This window comes from Lepidochelys kempii, chromosome 11 (assembly GCF_965140265.1).
Source record: "Lepidochelys kempii isolate rLepKem1 chromosome 11, rLepKem1.hap2, whole genome shotgun sequence".
Classification (NCBI taxonomy): Eukaryota; Metazoa; Chordata; order Testudines; family Cheloniidae; genus Lepidochelys; species Lepidochelys kempii.
In genome coordinates this window covers 2,201,086-2,224,252 of record NC_133266.1, presented here as the reverse complement: position 1 = coordinate 2,224,252, position 23,167 = coordinate 2,201,086, and the positions used below count along the sequence as shown (strand labels likewise).

General features: G+C 63.4%; 1 protein-coding gene across 1 annotated transcript; it reads right to left on the bottom strand.

Annotated features, from left to right (window-relative positions):
- Positions 1 to 30: 30 nt before the first annotated feature.
- Positions 31 to 22,434, bottom strand: RUFY4 (RUN and FYVE domain containing 4). The gene is made up of 13 exons (XM_073304925.1): positions 22,305 to 22,434; positions 20,197 to 20,438; positions 17,967 to 18,017; positions 16,123 to 16,229; positions 15,185 to 15,310; positions 14,495 to 14,601; positions 13,165 to 13,308; positions 9,126 to 9,189; positions 6,353 to 8,440; positions 5,746 to 5,852; positions 4,202 to 4,348; positions 605 to 736; positions 31 to 215 (listed from the first exon to the last, which is right to left on the bottom strand). The coding sequence occupies exons 3-13, from the start codon at positions 18,010 to 18,012 to the stop codon at positions 113 to 115; spliced, it is 3,171 nt and encodes a 1,056-aa protein (XP_073161026.1). The 5' UTR covers positions 18,013 to 18,017; positions 20,197 to 20,438; positions 22,305 to 22,434; the 3' UTR covers positions 31 to 112.
- Between the last annotated feature and the right edge of the window lie 733 nt (positions 22,435 to 23,167).

The following is a 23,167-nucleotide window of genomic DNA, read 5'->3' as shown; positions in this document are numbered from 1 at the left end:
CACGGGAAGGGTTACAGACGCCCCGTTCCCACACGGAGAGGCAGGTCAGCGCCAGGAACAGTCTCCCCAGCTGGAGGCAGGGCGCACGGGACGCAGGGGGACGGGGCCCTGCTCAAGTGCCCTTGAAATTCCTCTTCTGCCAGCAAAGCAGACAGCAGCGCTCCCTCCTGCCGCTCTCCACCGAGCAGGCCTGGCAGACGGTGCCCTGGCACAGCCTGTGGAGAGAGCCAGGCAGGTGACGCTGCACACGCGGCCCACCTCACCCCAGGCGCCCACCCGCCCACGCTAACCCTCGCCCCTGGGAGACCCCCACACACACCCAGAGAACGGGTCCCACACCGTCACTTTCACCAATTTCCTGAGCCCGGGAGGGGGGAGCGGGGGGGCCCCCATAATGCTGCAGGGCAGGGGGGAGCACAGAACCCCAAAATGGTGCTGGGCAGGGCTGGGCGAGGGAGCCCCATAATGCCGTGGGGCAGGGCTGGGCAGGGGAGCAGGGTAATACCAACACGCTCCCATGACCAGATGACTTGACACGCCCTCTGTTCCCAGCAGCCTCTCCCCCCGCCCGGCTGCTCCCCCCCTCGTGGCCATGGCCCCTCACCTGCACTGGTACCTGCGGGAGAGAAACCCGAAGTCCTGGCTGCAGCGGGCACACAGGCTGAGGTCCTGGGGCACCACGCTGGGGGCCCGGGGGTCGATGCCCTCCGTCTTCTGCCACAAGGCGTCCTTCTCCCTAGGGGGCAGGGGAGAGGGCCCATCATTCCCTTCCCGTGACGCTACCATTCAACTCCAGCCCAGCCCTGCCTGCTACCCCCTGGGCTTCCCCTGCCAGCCCCCAACCCTTCAGTCTAAAGCCCCAGCCTTGCAGAGCCCCAGGACCAACTCCAGAGGCCTCATAGTGACGCGTCACCCCCCCAACTGCCAGGTGTGAGCAGGGCAGCCTTTGCAGCTCCCTCCCCATCACAGGAGTGTGCGTGTGACCTGCCCATCCCCTGCCAGAGCCAGCTCCCTCGTGATCCCCCCCAGCAGCAGACTCCCTCTGCCTCCCTCCCCGCAAACCCCCACCGCTTGACCCACAGGAATCCAGGCATTCGGTGGCCTCTCCATGGGGCAGCCGTTACACCCACACACACTTTGGAGGCGTGTTACACAATGGCCACAGCTGCACGCAGAGCCACAGCGACCGCACACAAACGGCCGATTCGGTGGCCAGCGGCTGGTTTGTGTGTGCAATGACCCTACGCAGTGTCTCACACGATTCTCGCCCCCCGGTCTGGCAATCGGGGCTACACTTTGCGACCTGACAACACTACAAAGTTGTGCACGTTGGCAAAAATAACCCCAGCTATCCGTACAAAATGATGGGGTTTAAACTAGCGGGCACCGCTCAAGAAAGAGATCTCGGAGTCAGGGTGGATGGTTCTCCGACAACATCCACTCAGTGTGCAGCAGCCGTCAAAAAAGCGAACAATGTTAGGAGCCACTAGGAAAGGGGTAGATAATAAGACTGTGACGAAGTGGGACTGTCTGATCCAACTGTTGATTTCATATCCAACGAAATCAACAGTTGGATCAGACAGTCCCACTTCATCACATCTCCCTTAGGCCTTTACCAAGGAGGTTTATTAGACAACAGGAACACGGTCTAAACCAGAGCTTGTCAGTGCAGAGAACAGGACCCCTCAGCCGGGTCCATTTGGGGGGGCAGCAAGCCAGACAACCACGTCTGCCCTTCACTCCACGTCCCCAGCCAGCCCCAACTGACTCGCCCTCCAGCCCCTCCTCCTCTGGGCTTTGTCCCTTTCCCTTAGGGCTTCTGATTCCTTTGTTCTCCAACCCTTTAGCTCTCACCTTGCAGGGGGGAAGGGCCCAGGCCATCAGTTGCCAGGAGACAGAGTGTCGGCCATTTATGTACCCTGGCCCTTTGCTCTGCAACAATTACACCTCTCATCCCTACACCTAGAGACTTAAGAAATGCCTAGGGGAAACTGAGGCACCCCTACAGTATTCAGAGGAGACATTAGGAACAGTCCCACTTTGTCACAAAGACATATCACAGTGCCTCTATATAAATCCCTGGTATGCACACCTTGAATACTGTGTGCAGTTCTGGTCACCCCATCTCCAAAAAGATACACTGGAATTGGAAAAGGTGCAGAGAAGGGCAACGAAAATGATGCGGGGGATGGAGGAGAGATTAAAAACGCTGGGACTGTTCATCTTTGAAAAGAGACGACTAAGGGGGGATGTGATAGAGGTCTATAAAACCATGACAGGTGTGGAGAAGGTGACTAGGGCAGGGTTATTTACCCCTTCACAGAAGACCTAAACCAGGGGTCACCCAGTGACATTAACAGGCAGCAGGTTTAAAACAAACAAAGGGAAGGATTTCTTCACACAACGCACAGTCAACCGGTGGAACTCACTGCCAGGAGATGTTGTGAAGGCCAAAAGTATACCCGGGTTCAAAAAAGAATGAGATAACTTCCTGGAGCTAGGTCCTTCAATGGTTATTAACCAGGATGGGCAGGGAGGCAACCCCCTGCTCTGGGTGTCCCTAAACCTCTGACAGCCAGAAGCTGGGAATGGACAACAGGGGGGAGGGTAGCTCAGTGGTTTGAGCTTTGGCCTGCTAAACCCAGGGTTGTGAGTTCAATCCTTGAGGGGGCCATTTAGGGATACGGGGCAAAAATTGGGGATTGGTCCTGCTTTGAGCAGGGGGTTGGACTAGATGACTTCCTGAGGTCCCTTCCAACCCTGAGATTCTATGATTCTAACGGGGATGGATCCCTCGATAATTGCCCTGGTCTGTTCCTGACCCCCTGTGGCCGTTCTTGTGTGCACTAGGGTCGCACCAACATCACCGGGGAGCCAAGGTGCTGAGCCAACGGTCTGTGCATTTGCAGAGCTCTGGGTCTGGCGTAGCCGCACGGCTCAGCACCATTCGCTGCGGCTGGAGGGTTGAGGCTGTTTGAAAAGGCAGCTCCGAGGCCTGGGCTGGAAGACGAGCGGGGGGGGGGGGGGGCAGGGACCGCGGGGGGGCCCGAGGCGTGGTCCTGCTGGGTGCTGGCGCCACCTGGTGCCCAGCGAGAAGGAGCTCGGTGTTTCGGAGCCGAGCTTCCCAGTTGTGCAAACGTAGCTGCTACTTAAGAGAAACCCAGGGGCTGGGGACCGCAGGGGGCTGCGGGTCGGGACTGAGGGGCACCGGCAGAGCTGTGTGTTTGGGGGGCTCAGGGCTGGGACCGCAGGGGGCTGCGGGTCGGGACTGAGGGGCACCAGCAGAGCTGTGTGGTTGGGGGGCTCAGGGCTGGGATCGCAGGGGGCTGCGGGTCGGGACTGAGGGGCACCGGCAGAGCTGTGTGGTTGGGGGGCTCAGGACTGGGATCGCAGGGGGCTGCAGGTCGGGATTGAGGGGCACCGGCAGAGCTGTGTGGTTGGGGGGCTCAGGGCTGGGATCGCAGGGATCTGTGGGGCGGGATTGAGGGACACTGGCAGAGCTGTGTGGTTGGGGGGCTCAGGGCTGGGATCGCAGGGATCTGTGGGGCGGGATTGAGGGGCACCGGCAGAGCTGTGTGGTTGGGGGGCTCAGGGCTGGGATCGCAGGGGGCTGCGGGTCGGGATTGAGGGGCACCGGCAGAGCTGTGTGGTTGGGGGGCTCAGGGCCGGGACCGCAGGGGGCTGAGGGGCAGGACTGAGGGGCACCAGCAGAGCTGTGTGGTTGGGGGGCTCAGGGCCGGGACCGCAGGGGGCTGAGGGGCAGGACTGAGGGGCACCAGCAGAGCTGTGTGGTTGGGGGGCTCAGGGCCGGGACCGCAGGGATCTGCGGGGCGGGATTGAGGGACACTGGCAGAGCTGTGTGGTTGGGGGGCTCAGGGCTGGGATCGCAGGGGGCTGCGGGTCGGGATTGAGGGGCACCGGCAGAGCTGTGTGGTTGGGGGGCTCAAGCTGGGATTGCAGGGGGCTGCAGGCTCAAGTTTCCAAGTGATGGAGCATGGAGGCTGCATCTCCTCCCCCCGACCCTGGCTCCCACAGCCTGGGCATAGTTTTGGAGGGCTGCCCGCCAACCCCCCCCAATCTGCAAACCTCTGGCCTGCCTGGAGTGTGCCCCCCGCGTGACGTGAGGCCCCAGATATAGAGGCCAAACTACACCTATGTCCCACAGGACTCCCGCCTCGCTCCTCGCCCCCAGCCCGCTCACCGGAGCAGTTCCAGCAGCCGGCCCTTCACCTCCCGGACGAGCTCCTGCTGCTCAGCCAGCTGCCCTTGGTGTTTCTTCTCTTGCTCTTTGGCTTCTCTCTGCGCTTTCTCCAGCGCCAGCCTGAACTGCTCCCCGTCCTGCCGGGCCCTGGGCGGAAGGACAAGCCCTGAAATGGCTGAGCCCTGGCAAGCGTTAGCTGCGGGCTGCCGGAGAGGAGACGCGGGATCCACCGCTGGGGTCTGTCGCTAGGACAGGGAAAGGCCAGACGGGCGCCACTCTGGCCTGCAAGAGCACCCCGCTGCAGCAGTGATGTCCGGAAGGGGCTCAGCCCCATGCTGCCTGCGGACAGGCCTGAGCCACCCCCGCCAGAGCCTGGTGGCCAGCTGAAGCTCCCCTGTAGAAAACACCACTGATATTCCTGGGGACAAATGAACGCCGCAAAGCAGGGCTCGCGTCTCGCCGGGGCGGGCAGGAAACCCAGAGACGATCCTGCCGGGGGGCAGGTTTGCATAGGTCTGTATCTGAGGCCGGCTGGGGAAGGGTGATTTCCCCTGGAATGGAGGCCGGGGTGGAACCACAGGGGAAAGACATGGGGTTTATGCCCTTTATCGACACTCGGGGCCTGAGCGTTGGGGTTTTACATCCGGCTTGGTTTTTAACACTGGGTCATCTCCAACCCAGGAGACTCTCTGGCCACCTGCAGATCTAGCAGGATCACCACCCCTGAGCGGTCGGCGAGCCGAGCAGCAGAGGGGAAGGATGTTTATTCGGAGCATATGGAGCTCCCTGGATTTCAGTTAACACAGGCACCTAGGGGGAAACTCTCAGTGCTACAGGCTCAGCATGGCCATGCCTTCTGCGAAGGCCCCAGATCTGTGGGCCAGATTCGCAGCTGGTAGAAACCCAAGGGCTCCTCTGTTGAGGAGCTGACCAGCATCTCTGAGTCTTCCTAGAAGTTCTGTGTCTAAAAAGGGGAGGAGCAAACTCGCCCTGGCTCCCGCTCCTATGGAAGAACAACCAGACCCCCTAAGAACCCCAATTTGTAAAGACCCCAAGGGCACAAGGCACCTTCTTCCCTCTCTGCAATTCACCCCGAAGCACTGCGTACAGTCCTATTGGCTGAAGCACCCTTTGTAGCTTGGACCGTTGGCGACTGTGCATCATCTGATTGGCTGGTGCGTCAGTTAGTCAGCTATTGGGCTCTCATCCGATTGGCTGATGTGTCGGTGAGCTTGCAGCAAGGGGTACATTTGACTCTGGCTGTCAGCATTTCTAAGGTGCCCATCACCACAGTATCTGGGCTGGCCGGAGCCCAGCTGGTTTACTGTCCTCGCTTTCTGTGAGCCTCTCGTTAGACCCGATTCTGATCACTTCCCCCCCAGTGCTGCTGGCCTTAGTGGCCTGACTTTCCCAGCTGGGTGAGCGAGGTCAGAATCAGGCCCGCAGGCTCGGGCAGCCGCTGTGCATTGCGAGGGATCTGGCGGGCACGGGCGCTTCCACCCCGTGCAGCACAGGGCACCGGCCGGGCTCACTGAGTCTCCTACCTGCCCAGCTGCTCCGCCAGGTGCTTTGCTTCCTCCTCCTTGGCCTTTAGCAGCTGCCCTTTCTGCTGGGCTTCCCGCATTGCCTTCTCCAGGTGGGTGGTCAGGTGCTAGCAAGGCAAAGCACTAAGGTGAGGCCAGGCGTGGGCTCCCCAGCTGGACTACATCTCCCATGATGCATCCCAGCCATGTGACAGCCCTCCCCAAGAGGGGAGACCCTGATGCATCATGGGAGATGTAGTCAGACCAGGGAGCCCAGGACATAGTAGTGTCCATGATGCACAGCAGCCTTATGACGGTCATGATGCCATTGTGTCCTGTCACCAAGGGGGGGGACCATGGTGCACCATGGAAGATGTAGTGTGACCAGGGAGCCCAGGTCATAGAGGTGAATGGCTGAATGGGGCACCCGAACTACAACGCCCACGATGCACTGCAGCAGCTTGTCTGAATCGAAATATTTCGCAGTTCGATTTTTTTTTTTGTGCCAAAAACTCAAAATTTCCCAAGGAGAACCCCTCACCCCCACTTCCCTCCCAGCTTCACCCCCACGTCCCTCCCCCATTGCCCTCCAGCTCCATGTACCTCCCTTCAAATGGCCAGCTCCTACCTTCACCATCTCTTCGACACCCTTCCTTGCTTTCTGCTCTGGACTGGCCTGCTCCCGCATGGCCCCTGCCCCCAGGTCCTCCAGCGGCTCTCCTGGCAGCACCTGCTTGCCCGTCGGTGGTCCACCCCCTCCAGCCGCTTTCTCCTCCGCTGCGCCCCGTCCTCTGGCCAGCCCCAGGGGTTCCTCATCCCCAGCTTCCAGCCGGCCGCCTCCCACCGCCCGCTCCAGCTCCGCAGCAGCTCGGGCCCACGTCTCCTCCAAGGCGTCCTTCTCTGCCAGCACGGCAGCGAGCTGCCCCCTGGCCTGCTCCAGCGTGTCGGCGGCTCTCTGCTTCTCCAAGTCCAATGCCTGCACCTGGTGCCGGAGCGCCACGATCTGCCCGTCGCTCGCCTCCTTCTGCCCGGCCAGGGCGTCCTGCAGCCGGGGGTCCTCCCGCTGGCTGCGGGCCCTCAGTTCCTCCAGCTCGCCCCGGAGCCGCGCTGCCTCCTGGGCACGGCTCTCCAGGGCGGCCGCGGTGGTTTGCACTTGCGTGGCCAGGACGCCTCTCTCTTCGGCGGCTCCCTGCAGCAGGGCCTGGAGCTGCCGTTTCTCCTCTCTCCCCGCGCGCCTTTGCTCCTCGCACTCCGCCAGCTGCCTCCGCAGCTCGGCCACAGCCCTCTCGTGCCCGGCTCGCGCCTCGGTCGCTCGCGCCTCCAGCTGGGCCTTCTCGCTCGCGAAGCCCGCGGCTGCTTCCGCCAGAGCGGCGTTTGCGGCCAGGGCATCCCGCAGCTTGGCCGACTGCCCCTCCAGCTCCTCCTGCCGGCCCCGTGCGCCTTCCTCCTTGTCCCTCAGGGCCCTCTCCGCCTGCTCCAAAGCCGCCTGGAGGGAGGCCTGTCGCGCCTGCCCTGCGGCCAGCTCTTTCTGGAGATCCTGAGCCTCCAGCCGGGCGGCCGCCAGCCTCTGCCCCTGAGACACCGCTGACTCCAGCTGGGCCTCGCGCTCCCGCTCCAGCCGCCTGCCCTCCGCCAGGCCCCGCTCCAGCTTCTCTCTCAGCCCCTCGGCCTGCAGCTCGGCCTGCCGGAGCCTGCCTTCCAGCGCGGCCCTCCGGGCCGTCTCCTCCTCCGGGCCGAGCGGGGGGCTGCCGCTGGGCCCTTCCCGCTGCCCCTGGCTGAGCTGGCTCTGCAGAGCCGCCACCTGGGCCTCCGCCTCCTCCAGCCGCCCTTCGCTCGCACTCAGCTTCTCCTGGAGCCCCCGGCACCGCGACAGCAGCTGCTGGTGCCTCAGCTCCCGGGCTTCTGCTCCCGCCAGGCACGCCCTCCTCTCGGCCTCCTGCGCTCGCAGCCGCCCCTCGGCCTCCTCCAGGGCCTGGGCAGCGGCCCGAGCCTCCTGGCGCCGGCCGGCCGCCGCGGCCGCCTCTTGCTCGGCCTCGCGCGTGGCCCGGGACAGCCGCTCGGCGAGCTCCTGCCGCCACTCCTCCCCCTCCGCCAGCCTGGCTCCGTGCCACGCCTCCAGCTCTGCCAGCTCCTGGGCGTGGGCTGCCCGCAGGGACGCCGTCTCCTCCTCCCTCTGGGACAGCTGCTGCCTCAGGGCGCTCACCAGCGCGTCCCTCTCCTCCAGCGTGTCGCTCCGGAAGGCCTGGGAGGCCTGCAGCGCCCGGATCTGCCCGGCCTGCTCCTCCGCCCGGCGGCTGCAGCGCTGGGCTGCCTCCTGCCGCGGCCTGTCGGGCTCCTCGCTGTGGCCTTGCGCTGGCTGAGCCACCGCGGACTCCAGCTCCCGGGCTGCGGCCAGGCTGCATTGCAGCTCCCTGCCCAGCGCCTCGACCTGCAGCCGCAGCTGGGCGTTAGCCCTCTGGAGCTCAGCCTCTGGCTTTCCGCCTCCGGCCGCCTCCCAGCCCCGTTGCTGGGACCCCGCCTGCCGCCCGCTCTCCTGGCTCCTCTCCAAAGAGGCCGCCGTTGACGTATGGTCCCTGGACTCTTCCAGTCCGGTCTGGAACTGGTCATCAGGGCTGAGCCCCGGAGATCGGCTGACCTGTCCTGGGAGCTGGGGCTCCTCCTGGGGTCCTCTCCCGGCTCCGCGGTGTTTCTCGCTGTCTCCAGCTGGGTTCCCAACCTACAGCGGATGAATAAGAGAGCAGAGACAGAACGAGGGACGGCTTCGTGGGAGATACCTGGGGACAAGGGGGTCTGGGCCCCTGTTTATGGCTGGGAGGATACCCACCTGCTCCTACGCCCAGCTAGCGGGCTTGGGCTCTTAGCTCAGGTGGTAGAGACCCGGGCTTTGGAGCTCGAGGTCCTGGGTTTAGTCCCCCGGCAGCCCAGCCCAGGAGCTCTTGGCTGATCAGCTGCATCAGACCTGCCCGGGATTCAGTTAACGCCAGCTGAGGCACTGTCTACGCCGAGCTCTTGTAACCCGGTGGCGGTGCCGGGCTCAGAGCTGGTTACAACTGACCTGGCCAAGCTGCGGATCCGTCCACAGCATGACTGGGGCTGCATGCCCGCCTCCAATGCACGCTGGGAAAGCCGGGCGGGTAGCGCTCCCCATGCCCGCGGACCAGCACCGGCCAGCTTTGCAGCAACACATGCTGGGATGCACCACGGCACAGAGAGCTGGGAGGACGGGGGCGTCAGCCAGCAGAGTGGGGCGGATCTGGTCTGCCTAGCCAAATAACCGGCAGACAGCCTGGTGACAGTCAAGCAGCAGCCTGGGCTCCTGGCCCGGGTGAAACCAATGAATGCTACGGTCCGTTCGCCCAGGACAAGCGTCTCTCCCCCCACCCTGGGGCGGGATCACCTACCGGCCCGGCTGGCTCCTCCTTCTGGCTGTTCACGGGGCTTTGGCTGGAGGATCTGGACAGAGTCCTAAAGGAAACAAACACGCTCAGGGTAACGGCCTGGCAAAGTCTCCCATCATTTGGAAGGTGCCTGACTCATCTTGGCCACTCCAGCCGTTTCTACCTCCTCTGACCTATCAGCCTTCAGTGACCAAAGACTGAATCCTGCCAAAGGGAGCTGCAGATGCCCACCCGCGGGCAGTCTGGCCCCACTGCCCCGCATAGTGACATTTACATTGGAGAGAACCCCTGGGAAAGTAACACTCCGACTGGAAACATTTCCCCAGCCCCCCGGATAAAGCTGCCCAGTCTCCCCGGGGTCCTATATGGATGGGCTGGGCCATGCTGTTTCCATGACACTGCTCTTGGGAGACAGGGGGTCAGAAACCGCTCTGGCAGGGTGTGATCAGAACCAAGCCCGGACCAAAGCCCCTGTTCTTGGAGAAGTTTCTCCTAAACCAGCAAATCTGCTCATAGACTTGAAGGCCAGAGGAGACACTGGAGAGGAAGACGAACCTCCCACTTCCCCCCCGACCCCGGGTCTCTCCCAATCTTATCTGGGGGAAATTCCTTCCTGACCCCAAATGTGGCGATCAGTCAGACCCTGAGCATGGGGGCGAGACCCAGCAGCCCGACATGCAGGAACGAATTCTTGGCAGTAACTCAGAGCTCTCCCCGTCACGCATCCAGGTAAACCAGAAGTTTGGGGCAGGGGGCACAGGCTGGGATCTTGCATTTAGGGACTTGATCGTGCTTTTCTGCTGAATTTGGGCCCTGTCCAGCCTTCCCTGGCTGCAACACTGAAGACTGGCTAGGTGACAGGCCCTGATCAAGGTTACCCTATTGCTACGGCGCCGTGGCAGGTGGCCCAGTTGTTGGTTCCAGCTCCTAGCCGTCAGGGGTCTGGCCCCATTGTGGTTAGCCCCTGTGTATGACCTAAACCTCATCCTTCTCCCAACTTCCTTGTCATCTGTGATGGGGTATGTGACGAAGCAGGGAATTTTCTTAGTGTTCTGCATGAACACTATGTGTGCCTCAGTTTCCCTGTGTGCAGCGTGTGTGTAATGAGGGAATGGGAGATGGTTTGTGGTTGCAGAAGACCAGGTGTGACCTTGCCTAGCAGTCTGGGACCTCAGCCAGAGCACAGGGGCCTGTTACAGGAGTGGGTGGGTGGGGTTCTGCAGCCTGCGGGGTGCCGGCAGTCAGAGTGGATGATCACGATGGTCCCTTCTGACCGCAACATCCGGGAGGCCAGTGCTTAACACCCAGCTGGGCGTGTTCCCCCGTCTGTGCCTGGAAGGCCCTGGCTGGCGCTCGGAGAGGAGGGGGCAGAACAGGCTGGGCCGGACCCAGAGAGAGGTGAGGGCCGGGGAAAAGGCGGATCCTGGCTGCCCCACCCCTCCCCTCAAAGGGCGGGTCCGTGGCCTTTACAATGCAGGCTCCCGCACTCGGAGGCTGACGTGTGCGGATGGGGTTTGACGCTGAGCTGGGGAAGCAGGGACCAGGCAGGGCCCGTGAGCACTGGATCTACTTGCTTGGCTAGGGTTGGAGCCGTATGGGCATGTGGGCTCTAGCTGAGATGGGCCGTCGCCCTGAGCCTGAGCCATGCCAGCTGGGTGCCAGCACGCGGTGCCAGAATCATAGAATCAGAGAATCTCAGGGTTGGAAGGGACCTCAGGAGGTGTCTAGTCCAACCCCCTGCTTGAAAGCAGGACCAATCCCCAATTAAATCATCCCAGCCAGGGCTTTGTCAAGCCTGACCTTAAAAACTTCTAAGGAAGGAGATTCCACCACCTCCCTAGGCAACGCATTCCAGTGTTTCACCACCCTCCTAGTGAAAAAGTTTTTCCTAATATCCAACCTAAACCTCCCCCACTGCAACTTGAGACCATTACTCCTTGTCCTGTTCTCTTCCACCACTGAGAATAGTCTAGAACCATCCTCTCTGGAACCACCTCTCAGGTAGTTGAAAGCAGCTATCAAATCCCCCTCATTCTTCTCTTCTGCAGACTAAACAATCCCAGTTCCCTCAGCCTCTCCTCATAAGTCATGTGTTCCAGACCCCTAATCATTTTTGCTGCCCTTCGCTGGACTCTCTCCAATTTATCCACATCCTTCTTGTAGTGTGGGGCCCAAAACTGGACACAGTACTCCAGATGAGGCCTCACCAATGTCGAATAGAGGGGAATGATCACGTCCCTCGATCTGCTCGCTATGCCCCTACTTATACAGCCCAAAACGCCATTGGCCTTCTTGGCAACAAGGGCACACTGCTGGCTCATATCCAACTTCTCGTCCACTGTCACCCCTAGGTCCTTTTCCGCAGAACTGCTGCCTAGCCATTCGGTCCCTAGTCTGTAGCGGTGCATTGGGTTCTTCCGTCCTAAGTGCAGGACCCTGCACTTATCCTTATTGAACCTCATTAGATTTCTTTTGGCCCAATCCTCCAATTTGTCTAGGTCCCTCTGTATCCTATCCCTGCCCTCCAGCGTATCTACCACTCCTCCCAGTTTAGTATCATCCGCAAATTTGCTGAGAGTGCAATCCACACCATCCTCCAGATCATTTATGAAGATATTGAACAAAACCGGCCCCAGGACCGACCCTTGGGGCACTCCACTTGATACCGGCTGCCAACTAGACATGGAGCCATTGATCACTACCCGTTGAGCCCAACAATCTAGCCAACTTTCTACCCACCTTATAGTGCATTCATCCAGCCCATACTTCCTTAACTTGCTGACAAGAATACTGTGGGAGACCATGTCAAAAGCTTTGCTAAAGTCAAGATACAATACATCCACTGCTTTCCCTTCATCCACAGAACCAGTAATCTCATCATAGAAGGCGATTAGATTAGTCAGGGATGACCTTCCCTTGGTGAATCCATGCTGACTGTTCCTGATCACTTTCCTCTCATGCAAGTGCATCAGGATTGATTCTTTGAGGACCTGCTCCATGATTTTTCCAGGGACTGAGGTGAGGCTGACTGGCCTGTAGTTCCCAGGATCCTCCTCCTTCCCTTTTTTAAAGATGGGCACTACATTAGCCTTTTTCCAGTCATCCGGGACTTCCCCCGTTCGCCACGAGTTTTCAAAGATAATGGCCAGTGGCTCTGCAATCACAGCCGCCAATTCCTTCAGCACTCTCGGATGCAACTCGTCCGGCCCCATGGACTTGTGCACGTCCAGCTTTTCTAAATAGTCCCTAACCGCCTCTATCTCCACAGAGGGCGGGCCATCTCTTCCCCATTTTGTGATGCCCAGCGCAGCAGTCTGGGAGCTGACCTTGTTCGTGAAGACAGAGGCAAAAAATGGAGCTGGCGGCCTCCCCTCTCGGGAATGCAGGTGTTTGCAGCCCCGGGCTAAGTGGGGAGGGATGTGCTTGGGGGCTGGCGCACGCTGGGCGGGGCGGGGGGGTGGGGGGTTAGAATATGAGCCGCACCTGATGCACGAGGCCTGAAGGCTGCATGTGCCACGTGCCTCGCTCCCAGCCCGCAGGCCATGAGCACTCAGGAGAGACTCGGGGGACTGCAGCAGGGCTGGGCTAGCAGGGGGCTGCGGGTCGGGAGTGAGGGGCGCTAGCAAGGCTGGGGGGAGCCCAGGGCCGGGCTAGCAGGGGGCTGCGGGTTGGGAGTGAGGGGCACCGGCAGAGCTGGGGGGAGCCCAGGGCCGGGCTAGCAGGGGGCTGCGGGTCGGGAGTGAGGGGCGCTAGCAAGGCTGGGGGGAGCCCAGGGCCGGGCTAGCAGGGGGCTGCGGGTCGGGAGTGAGGGGCGCTAGCAAGGCTGGGGGGAGCCCAGGGCTGGGCTAGCAGGGGGCTACGGGTCGGGAGTGAGGGGCACCGGCAGAGCTGGGGGGAGCCCAGGGCCGGGCTAGCAGGGGGCTGCGGGTCGGGAGTGAGGGGCATGAGTACAGCTGCGTGTGGGAAGTTTCTCTAGCACCCGTCCATGCTGCCGCCAGCTGCGTTTGTTGGTGCCCCCGCCCCCTGGCGCCCCGACACTCACTCGGAGAACATGGGCCAGGCCGTGTCCAGGTCGGCTCTCTTGAGGGCCAGGTGGAAGGTGACGCCGTCCAGCTCGTAGAGGCAGCCCATGACGTCGGCTCGCAGCTGCGGGTGCAGGAAGGGGCTCCGGGCGTAGTACCAGTCACTGCAGCCAACAAGCCAGAGGGGCCCCTGAGATCCCAGCCAGCCCCTGCCCCAGCCGGCTCCGGGCAGGCTGACCGGGGGTGCCCTGGGCTCCTGGCTCACTAGCCAGCTGCTGGGAGGCGGTGGCGCCTGGGCGGAGAGAGAGTGCGGTGCCCTCTGCGCTTCATGGCACCCCCTGGTCCGGGGGGACAGGGGGCTCACAATCTGCCGTCTTACAGGAAACGCACCGGGGGAGGGTAGTTCTGGTCTACTGACAAATCCCACCCCCTTTACATGCTGCCTCCGACTCTTCCCCCTCGGTCTCCTTCCCTTCCCATTATTTCCTCCCAGATCACTTCCCACGGGGAAACTGAGGCACAGAGGAGGGCGACCATTCACACGGGGTGTCCGTAGCAGAGCCACGAGTCCTGACCCCCCTTGGCCTGAGCTTTCACAACAAACCCATCCGCGAGCCCAAGGTCAAAGCCGCAAAGGGCGCGGGGGGAGGGCATCATTTTGTCCTGGGGGCTTAACGTTACGTGGCTCAGGCGGGGAGATCTCCAGCCAAGTGCCTGAGCGCACGTGGTGTCCACGGGAGCCGCACGATGGCACGCTTGTGTGCTCGCACGGTGACCCACCTGGCTCCTGCCACCCCAGGATTTGCGCTTCGCCCTCCGAGGAAACAGTGCTCCTCGCTGGCAGGCCAAGCCACGAATACGCCACCTGCGTCCACAGGGAGCTGCGGGAGCCGGGCCCGGGCCAGCGCACGCGAACGAGCTGCCTCGACGTCGCTTTGACAGCGCGGCTCTGGCTTTCCAGCTCCCCCCGTCCCCGGCTTCAGAGCTGCAGCGACAGGGATGTTCCCCGTGCTCCCGCCAGCCCTGATCCTGCAGCCGGGGCCGGGCCAGGAGGCTCGCTCCAAGGCGCAGTGCAGACCTCTGCTAAGGCGCCTCGGGGTGGAAGGAGGTCCCAGGGAGCAGCCTGCTTGGATTTGCCTCCTGCAGCATTTGTCCCTGGGGCCGGTCCCTGCTGCAGCGTCTCTCGCTGCCCGGGGGTCATTTTTCCCCCTCCCTCCCTGCCCATCTCCCTCGGCTCCCCTCTCCCCTTTGATCTGATGCCCCTCTTGCTCCCGAGCCTGGGGCTTCCCCCTGCGGCATCTCAGGGTTTGTCTATTCCCCCCGCTCCTGCCCCATTGCCGGGCTCCTCACCTGGTCATCTGGGGGTCCAGGAAGCAGAGCTGCAGCGACTCTGCCAGCTGCCGGTGCACCAGGCAGTAGCGAATGAAGGCTCGTCCTTTCCCCACAGGGGTCCTGAGCTGTGGGCACACGGAGGGGGGAGGATCAGAGGCGTTAGAGGAAGATCCTGCCGGCCCCCTGCTCTGCCACCCACCTCCCGCCTGTCTGTCCAGCCCAGTCCTCAGCGGCTGGAGCCGCCTGCTTTCCCCAGCCTGGGCGGTGACATCTGCTCACGGAAACAGGGCGAGACGGTTCCTCGAAGGTCTAGCCCGGCCTCCTGCACCCAGCCCTGCCAGAGTCGATGTTCTTCTAGGGCAGCCTTGCAGGGCGCCCTGACGGAGCTGGGGGTGCGGTGGTGGAGAAATCCCAGGGTCGGGAGTGAGGGGCACCAGCAGAGCTGTGGGGGGGACGGGGGGAGGACCCAGAGCTGGGCTGGCAGGGGGCTGCGGGTCGGGAGTGAGGGGCGCCGGCAGAGAACTAGAAGCGGGATGGGAAAATACCCTACAAAATGGTTCGAGGGGCACCGGCTGATCCCCCTGGCCGGGGCGGCAGAGAGGCTGGGCGTGTTGGCAGCAACAAAACGTCCTACAAAGCAAGCCAGAGCCCCAGGACCCAGCGACGTCCCCACCAGCAGCCCGTGGAGATTCCCCGCCCTGCACACACCTTCTCCAGGGAGCTGACAAATCGCACGCCCTCGTGCCCCTGGCGCTGCCTCGCTAGGCCTTGGCACAGGAAGTCCCAGTAGTCCCGCCGCTGCCCGAAGAAACTCCTCTTCTCTTTCAGGTCAAACTGAGCCGGGCAAACACAGACGGCAGCTGTGAGCCCAGCAGAGCGCGGGATCCCCCAGCCTGCCCGCTGCAGCGGCTGCCCGCCGGCCGGAGGGGTTAGTAGCAGGAAGGGGGCTGTTGCTTAGGCCTGTGGTTCCTGGCTGCTGGGACAAGGGGGGTGGGGAACTGGGGTTCACCCAAGGCTCCCCCTACCAGTACAGGGCCACTGCTGCCCATGCCCCTGGCTGGCCATGTTCCTACCCCCCACGGAGGCCATCATGGGAACATAAGAGCGGCCAGACTGGGTCAGACTAAAGGTCCATCTAGCCCAGTGTCCTGTCTGCCGACAGTAGCCAGGGCCAGGTGCCCCACAGGGAGTGAACAGAACAGGGAAATTATGGAGTGATCCCTGGTAAGTCCCTTGCCCTCTCTGTGCCTCAGTTTCCCTGTCTGTCATGGGAATCATGAAACTGGCCTGCCTATGTCTGGCAATCAAAGCCAAGTGCTGTGTGCCATTATGGGGAGGTGAGGGGAGGTTCTTCCCAAAACCCAGCAGTGCTGGGGGCCAGTTCTGAAACACAGCTGGTAGCCTCCCTTCTGCATGGAAAATCCCAGCCCTAGCGGGGAAGGGGGTGTGTGGGGGACTGCATTCAGCCAGTTCTCGGCCGCCCCGGCATCAATAGCCACGGACCTCACTTGCCTGTCACCTCTGGGAGCCTGCTCATGGGGGAGCCGAGGCCACGCAGGTGGGGAGGGGCTGGGCCCACGAGCAGTCGGGGGGGACCAGTTTCCCTGACTGGGGCGGCAGGAGCGGCAGGTTCCCCGGCTCCCTACCTGGAGCAGGAACTCCAGCTGGGCACAGAGCCCGTGCAGCTCCTGGCTGCCGTCGGTGACCGGCAGCCTCCGCTCCTTGTAGTTCTGCTTGAGCTCCCCGATGGTATCTGGAAGGGACAAGGGGAGCCGTGAGCCGGCGATTCCCAGCCCACCCACCTGGGCGACGTGACAGACACCACGGAGCTGGGGGGACTGAACCCTGGGCCTGCCGCTCTGCGGGAGCACCCCCCAGCCGCTGAGACCCTCTGGGTCCAGGTGCCGTGGAGGAAGCCCAGGTGAAAAGAGACAGGTACCAAGCCGGCAGCCTGGCTTGGAGAGAAAGGGAAAGCAGCCATCTGAACAAAGGGGGAGGGAAAGTTGATAGCAACGAAAGTAAATTAGAAGCTGGAGCGTGTAGAAAAGGGATTGGGACGCAAAAGGAAATCAGAAGTAATCAAGGGCAGTGGTTCTCATCGCGGGGCACACGTACCCTTGGGGGTACGCAGGGGTCTTCCAGGGGTGCATCAGCTCATCCAGAGATTTGCCTAGTTTACAACAGGCTGCATAAAAAGCACGAGCGAAGCCAGGAGAAACTAAACTTTCCTCCAGACACTGAGGGGTTTACGCTGCTCTGTATACTACACACGGAACTGTACGTACAAGATTTCGATTCCAATGGATTTACCGGATCGTGATAGGGTAAAATGAGCAAGGCCGCCCTTGGTCAGTACTCCTGTGTGGTGACACTTTTGTCTTTTTATGGCTAATTTTGTAAGCAAAAGTGTTTTTTTAGTGAGGTGAAATGCAAGACAAATCAGCCTCCAGCAAGGGGGCCACTCATCTGGAAAGTTGAGAGCCCCTGGGCTAGGGCAGGTGGACTTCAGAGCATAAGAACCGCTCGTGCAATCCTGGGTCGCCAGTTCAGGAAGGATGGGGATGGCTTGGAGAGGGGTCGGAGAAGAGCCAGGAGAAGGATGAAAGGGTTAGAGAGAGTCACGGAGCTCCGTCGATGTGGCTTAAGGAAGGCGACCAGATCCCAGGCTAAGTGCCAACACGGGGAGCCACGGCTTGAGAACGGGCTCCTCCGTCCGGCAGAGAAAGGTCTCACACAGCCCAGTGGCTGGAAGACGAAGCGCCCCCCCCCGCCCCCCGGAGTGGAGACAGGGCGAGGCTGTTAGGGGAGAGGCATTAGCCAGGGGCACAAGGTGCCCAGGGTGGGGCTGGCCTCGCCAGCGGTGGAAATTCTGAACTCAGGCCTGGCTGTTCCCCTGGCCTGCTCTGCATGACGGGGACGAGCTCAGGGACCGGCTCCGGCCCAGACTGGGGGATCCCCTCGGGCCAGGCCACGCTGAGTAACTCCTTTCCCGTCTGAGTCACTCCTCGGTAGGAAAGCACCCCCCCCCCCCGTGGGTGTTAATGCTTTAAGCCGTGGCCTGTACGAATCTACACTGATCGTCTGTCTGCCAGGCACCCCCCTTGCAACCGACCCAGCCACCCCCCCCCAAAAATAGCTCCCTACCTGGCCAGTGACCCTGCCCCGGGCACCCCAACCCCTGCTAGTTCCAATCTGTACACTTCCCACCCCACTCCACCCCCCAGGCACGCTGGCCTGACCCACCTCCCAGTTGCTTGTTCCCAGAGGCCCCCTCCTAGCTCCCCACCCCGGCGGGGGGCCGCTCTGGGGCCAGGTGATTCCACACCCCAGCGATTCTGCACTGCAGGGCAGCTCTCCGGCTGAGCCAGCCTGTGCCCCTGACGTGGGGAGCTGGCAGCCGCCTCCCCTCCCGGCACTGGTACCAGGGCTGCGCCCGGCGGGGTGTCCCCCCCCACACACAGGCAGGGCGGGGGGTCGCTGTCGCACTTACTCCTTAAGTCCTGAATCATGCGGAGGAGTTCTCCGGCTCCTGCCATGGTGCCTGCAATGGGACAGGGTGGGGTTAGAGGGGGGGCGAGGCGGTGCTGAGCACCCAGCGCTGTGGGTCTCTCTCTGCCCCAGGGGGAGATGCTGCCCTGGCAGCTGACACCTCTGTGAAACGTGACCATCGTCCGGGAGCACTGGGGGGCCCGAGTGGCGTGGCATGGGGTGGGGTGATAACCGCCCTGGGCTGTTACGCTGGCATCTCCCACCCTGCTGCAATGGCATCATGCCACGCTGCAGGGCCGCGACGGTGTCACGTGGCTGGGCAGGGTCCTGCCTCAAGCCCGGGGGTGGTTTGGGCGGCAGGAAAAGAGGCAGGAGCCCCTCCCATCCCCCTCCTTGCCTCCCTCCCCTCCCCCCGGGCTCCCCCTCTTCCCACCCCTTGCTCCAGCCAGGCGGGCTCTGAGTGGCCGTCCAGCCCTCTGAGGTCCTGGGTGCAGAGGGGCCCACGCTGCACTCCCTGGGTGATAGAAGGGGGTGAGACGCAATCACCCCATTGGCCCCCTGGCCCACGCCGCCCAGCCGTGGCCAACACCCACGATGCACCTGGGCGTGGGAGATTCCCTCCCAGGCCTGCCCCAGAGGGCACCAAGAACCTGGCATCTCCCAGCCACGCTGTGGACTGAGAGGGGCCCTAGGAGCTGGCGTGACCCACCACCCCCACCCACCCAGCACCTCAGCAGGCCGTGCCATGCAAAGAGCACCAACCCCGCCCCGTAGCTCAGCAGCTGGGCTGGGCTGAGGGACAGAGCTGAGAGAGCAGTTCCATTAGCTGGGAGCAGTAGTAGGTCCTTATCCTGAACCAGCCACTGGTTGGGGGTTGTCACACCGTTCGGGGGGGCGGGGGAGGTTACAGAAGCCCAGGCCCGATGCTGTGGCCACCAGCACATTCCCGAGCTCCAGCAGACCCTGCACCCGAGAGGCCTGGACCCCCCCGGACCCCCCCAACAGACCAGGCTGCACCCCAAGTCACTGCGATGCTGCCAGCTGCAGCCCCATCCGACTCCTCTCCCTGCCTCCCACCTGCCTGGAAAGCCCCAAGTTCCCCGGCTCCGCACACACCCAGCAAAGCTGACTAATAGCGACCCGCACGCAGGGAAGTGCTTTGGAGCTGAGCTAGCCTGGAGAAGGGGGGGTGCGGAGGTGAAGGGCTGCAAGGCCCCCGAGGGGATTTGAACCAGCCCAGGGGCAGATTCTGCTCTCGGGAAGCCTGGCGTGACTCCTGGCGTCCTGCCGGCACCCAGGGCCTGTGCCCGAGCCCACCGACATCCAGGTAAAGGCTCTCCTGGGTGCCGGATCAGGCCCACAGAGGAAGCTCCCCCTCTCTGGCAGGAGCTGTGTGTAACGCATGGGTCGGGCAAAGTGCCCCACGCCCTGGGCCACGCTGCCAGGGGCGGCACCTCGCAGCTGTGGCTCGCAATCGCTGGAGGCCACGGGGTGTCAGTGAACGTGGCCGCAGCCCCCACGTGTTGCCAGGCTGGGGCCCACCCCAGCGGCTTGTCTGCCCGTCCCCACGGTGCCGGGAGGAATGGCAGGACTTACTGGCAAAGCCCAGAACCAACGGGCATGGAGCGCCGTGGGCATGGCTGGGAGAGCGCAGGAGAGCAGGACAAAGGCCAGCCGGGGTCTTTCCAGAGAGGGGCACGTCCCCCAGGTGGGTAGAAATGTTCGTCCTCCGCTATTTCTCACCCGCACATCTTGCAGTCCCTAGTGATCCCCAGCGGGGGCTGGTGTGACCCTGGGGACCCAGGCGGATACGACCCGAAGCTAGTGATGTCCCCCCTCCCCCCGGCGCTTGCTGGAGCTAGTCGGGGGCGCAGTTCTCTGTACCCGGGGAGAGGGGAGGCTTCCAGGCTGTCCCACAAGGAGAATCTTAATAATCATCCAAGTGGGACATTAAATACTGCCCCCCCCAAGCCCTGCCAAGAATCCCACTCTGAGCTCAGCCCTCTCCCATGGCAGAGGAACATTGGGTCGGTTTCTGCTTCCAAAGCAGACCCACGGAGGGCTGCCCGCCAGGCTCAGGGGTTTCTATGGGGAGGGCAGCATGGCTAGTGGTTAAAGCAGGGGACAGGGACGCAGGACTCCTGGGTTCCATTCCTGGTTCTGCCACTGGGTGGCCCTGGGCCAGTCCCGTCTACGTCTCCGGCTCTGTCAAACGCGGGGGTGAGGCTCACCTGCGTGGGGATCTCTCGGGGGAAGGCCGGGTGGCTCGAGGCTGAGCACATCTGCTAGCGTCCCTCTCCTGGCAGCTGGGCCTGGCGTGGCTCTCCCCGCTGCTCGCAGGCTGCTTCTCCTTTCACGTGGGAGTCGCTGCTTCCCAAGGAGGAAGTGCAGGGCGTGAGCTCTGTGCGGCAAACAGGAACCCCAGCACCCCCATTCCAGGAGGAGCCGAGCGGCCGTGTCTGAAATATCTGCCCTGGGGGAAACGAAACAGACACAAAGCGGGAGCTGGGGGGAGGTGAGAAAGCACTGGATCTGGGTGAGCTCCGGACCAGGGGGCTGGAGAAAGGGGGAGCTAGTGGGGGTCATTGATGCTGGCTCACAAGGACACTGCATGGCCCAAGCCCAGCTTGACCGATGTCCAGGGGGCACCAGATCTGGGGGGGAGCCGGGTATGTCCGTATGAGCCCCTCTTAGCCATAGCCCACGCCCAGCCCTGCCTGAGGCAGCTCGGGCCAGACGGCACCGCGGGATGCGAGGCCTCGCCCAGGGGAGCTCTCAGAGAACCCTCTTTGCTCCACCGCCCCCCAGGCTGCAGCGGCAGGGGCTGGCCAGCGAGAGCCCCAAGAAGCTCTGTGATCCAGGACCCAAAAGCCTGGCTGCTCCGGTTTCCCATCACCAAGTGAGACCAGTGCTGGATACTTCAACAAGGCCAGCCAGCCCCGTGCCCTGGGGTTGAGTCCTTCCTGACCCCAGCTGGCGCGCAGCCCTGAAGCCTGTGGGTGGATGGTCCTTCTCCCTGCACCCTAGTGGTGTCACCGCTGGGGCTATGGCCAGCCACCAGCCTAGTCCTCCCAGCGAGGCAGACGTGGGTGCACGGAGCCTGCAGAGCCCTGCCCTGCTCCAGGCTCGGGGGTTAAGCACTGGTGTCTGCATGGGGTGTCCCCTGCCTGGGATGGTCCCTTGGCACACAGGGGCTGCCATGCTCCTGGCAGGGCAGGTTTAAACCTCCCATCGCAGCGGGCCCTAATTCTACTGCCCGCGGGGGCAGCCTCAGGAGAGCCCCTGAGCCCCAAGTCTGGCCTGGCAGGGCCCTCGCCAAAGCTCCCAGCTGTTGGCTGAGGGGAGGGGGTGCTGCCAGGTGGGTAAGCGGATGCCCCAAGCTTGGCACTGCAGCAATAGCTCCCAGCAGGAGCCAGCAGCCCCCCAGTGGGCGTCCAGCCCCACCCGTCACTCACAGCCACCCACAGGGCTGGACCAGGGGATTCCCAGAACCTGGGCAAGCAGCTCTATTTGCAGGCCGCAGCCCTGCCCAGCTGCCCAGGGCAATTCTCAGCTGTAAGGTTGCCAACTTTCTACTTGCACACAACTGAACACCCTTGCCCCACCCCCGCCCCTTCTCCAAGGCCCTGTCCCCCGCTCACTCCATGTCCCCCCTCCGGCTCCTACGCGGAGGCGCAGCCAGGCAGCTCCGCGTGCTGCCCCGTCCGCAGGCGCCACCCCCCCGCAGCTCCCCTTGGCCGCGGTCCCTGGCCCAGGGGAGCTGCAGAGCTGGCGCTTGGGGCAGGGGCAGCGTGCGGAGCCCCACCTGGCTGCCCCACGCGGAGGAGCCGGAGGGGGGACATGCCGCTGCTTCCTGGGAACTGCGTGGCATGGAGGCGAACAGGGAGCCTGCCAACCCCGCTGCACGGCGCCGCCAACCAGACAGTCAACGGCCCAGTCAGTGGTGCTGACCAGAGCTGCCAGGATCCCTTTTCGACCTGGTGTTCTGGTCTAAAACCGGACACCTGGTCACCCTACTCTCAGCCCCCGCCGCACCCGGCCCCTGGGCTTTGCCCTGGTGAGCGCTTGCCTCCTGCCCCAGCCCCAGGGCGTGGGGGTGCTGGGCGGGGGATGGGCAGGGCTCCCCAAATCCCTGGGACTGACAGTGCCGGCTGCAGGTGCTGGTTCAGCCTGAGTCAGGTGCCAGTGTGACCCGCCTTTCCCAGGTTTGGAGACATGATCGTGCCCCATGCCCGGGGCCAGGCACCAGCCGAGCGACTGCAGCCGGAGCCCAGCAGCCGGGTTCCTGTCTCTGACCCCCACCCCCCCGCCGGCCCTGGGGCAGCCAAATGCCTCCTACCTGTGCCAGCCTCTGGGGGGGACCCTGCCCGGGGGGGAGAGGGCATGGGACGGGGCGGGGGGGCTCCCCGGACCTCCTCCCCAGGCTGCCACTCGCCACCTGCAAAGTGAAAGCAGGAAGTGGCCCTGGCTCCCTCCCCACCGAGTCAGAGCGACAGCTCCGGGGAGGAGCAGGGGGCACCGTATGGGCAGGGGGAAGAGCCCAGGGCTGGGCTGGCAGGGGGCTGTGGGTCAGGAGTGAGGGGCACCGACAGGGCTGGGGCAGGAGGGCAGGGCTGGGCTGGCAGGGGGCTGCGGGTCAGGAGTGAGGGGCACCGGCAGGGCTGGGGTAACGGGGGGCTGCGGGTCGGGAGTGAGGGGCACCGGCAGGGCTGGGGTAATGGGGGGCTGCGGGTCGGGAGTGAGGGGCACCGGCAGGGCTGGGGTAACGGGGGGCTGCGGGTCGGGAGTGAGGGGCACCGGCAGGGCTGGGGTACCGGGGGGCTGCGGGTCGGGAGTGAGGGGCACCGGCAGGGCTATTGGGGGGAGCCAGGGTTGGCATCGCAGACCTGTGGGGGCACCAGCAGAGCTGTAGGAGCACTGAGGGGTTCTGGGATTGACACCGGTTCAGAGGTGAGAGAGCCCCCTCCCCTTTCTGCAGCACCTGGGTTTTCTGGGGATCCCCCACCCTGGGCTGGCTCTGGCATTGGCCGCGTGAGTCTCTGGCAGCCTCTGAAGCCATTCAAACGCCTGCCCCTTCCCACTGTGCCCCCAGCCCCGCTTCAGGGGGCAGCGCCCTGGATCGACACCCCCCAGAGCTTTGGGGGAAGCTCCGCTCCAGCCCCGCACGGTGTCGCAGGGTACCCAGGGGCTGCCGACGCAGGA

Coding starts and splice junctions, on each gene's coding strand:
- RUFY4 (XM_073304925.1), bottom strand. CDS start 18,012: ATGGCAGGAGCCGGAGAACTCCTCCGCATGATTCAGGACTTAAGGA. Junction 4,349..5,745: donor CTGGCGGAGCAGCTGGGCAG/GTAGGAGACTCA, acceptor CCTTCCGCCCAG/GGCCCGGCAGGACGGGGAGC. Junction 216..604: donor TCCCGCAGGTACCAGTGCAG/GTGAGGGGCCAT, acceptor CTCTCTCCACAG/GCTGTGCCAGGGCACCGTCT.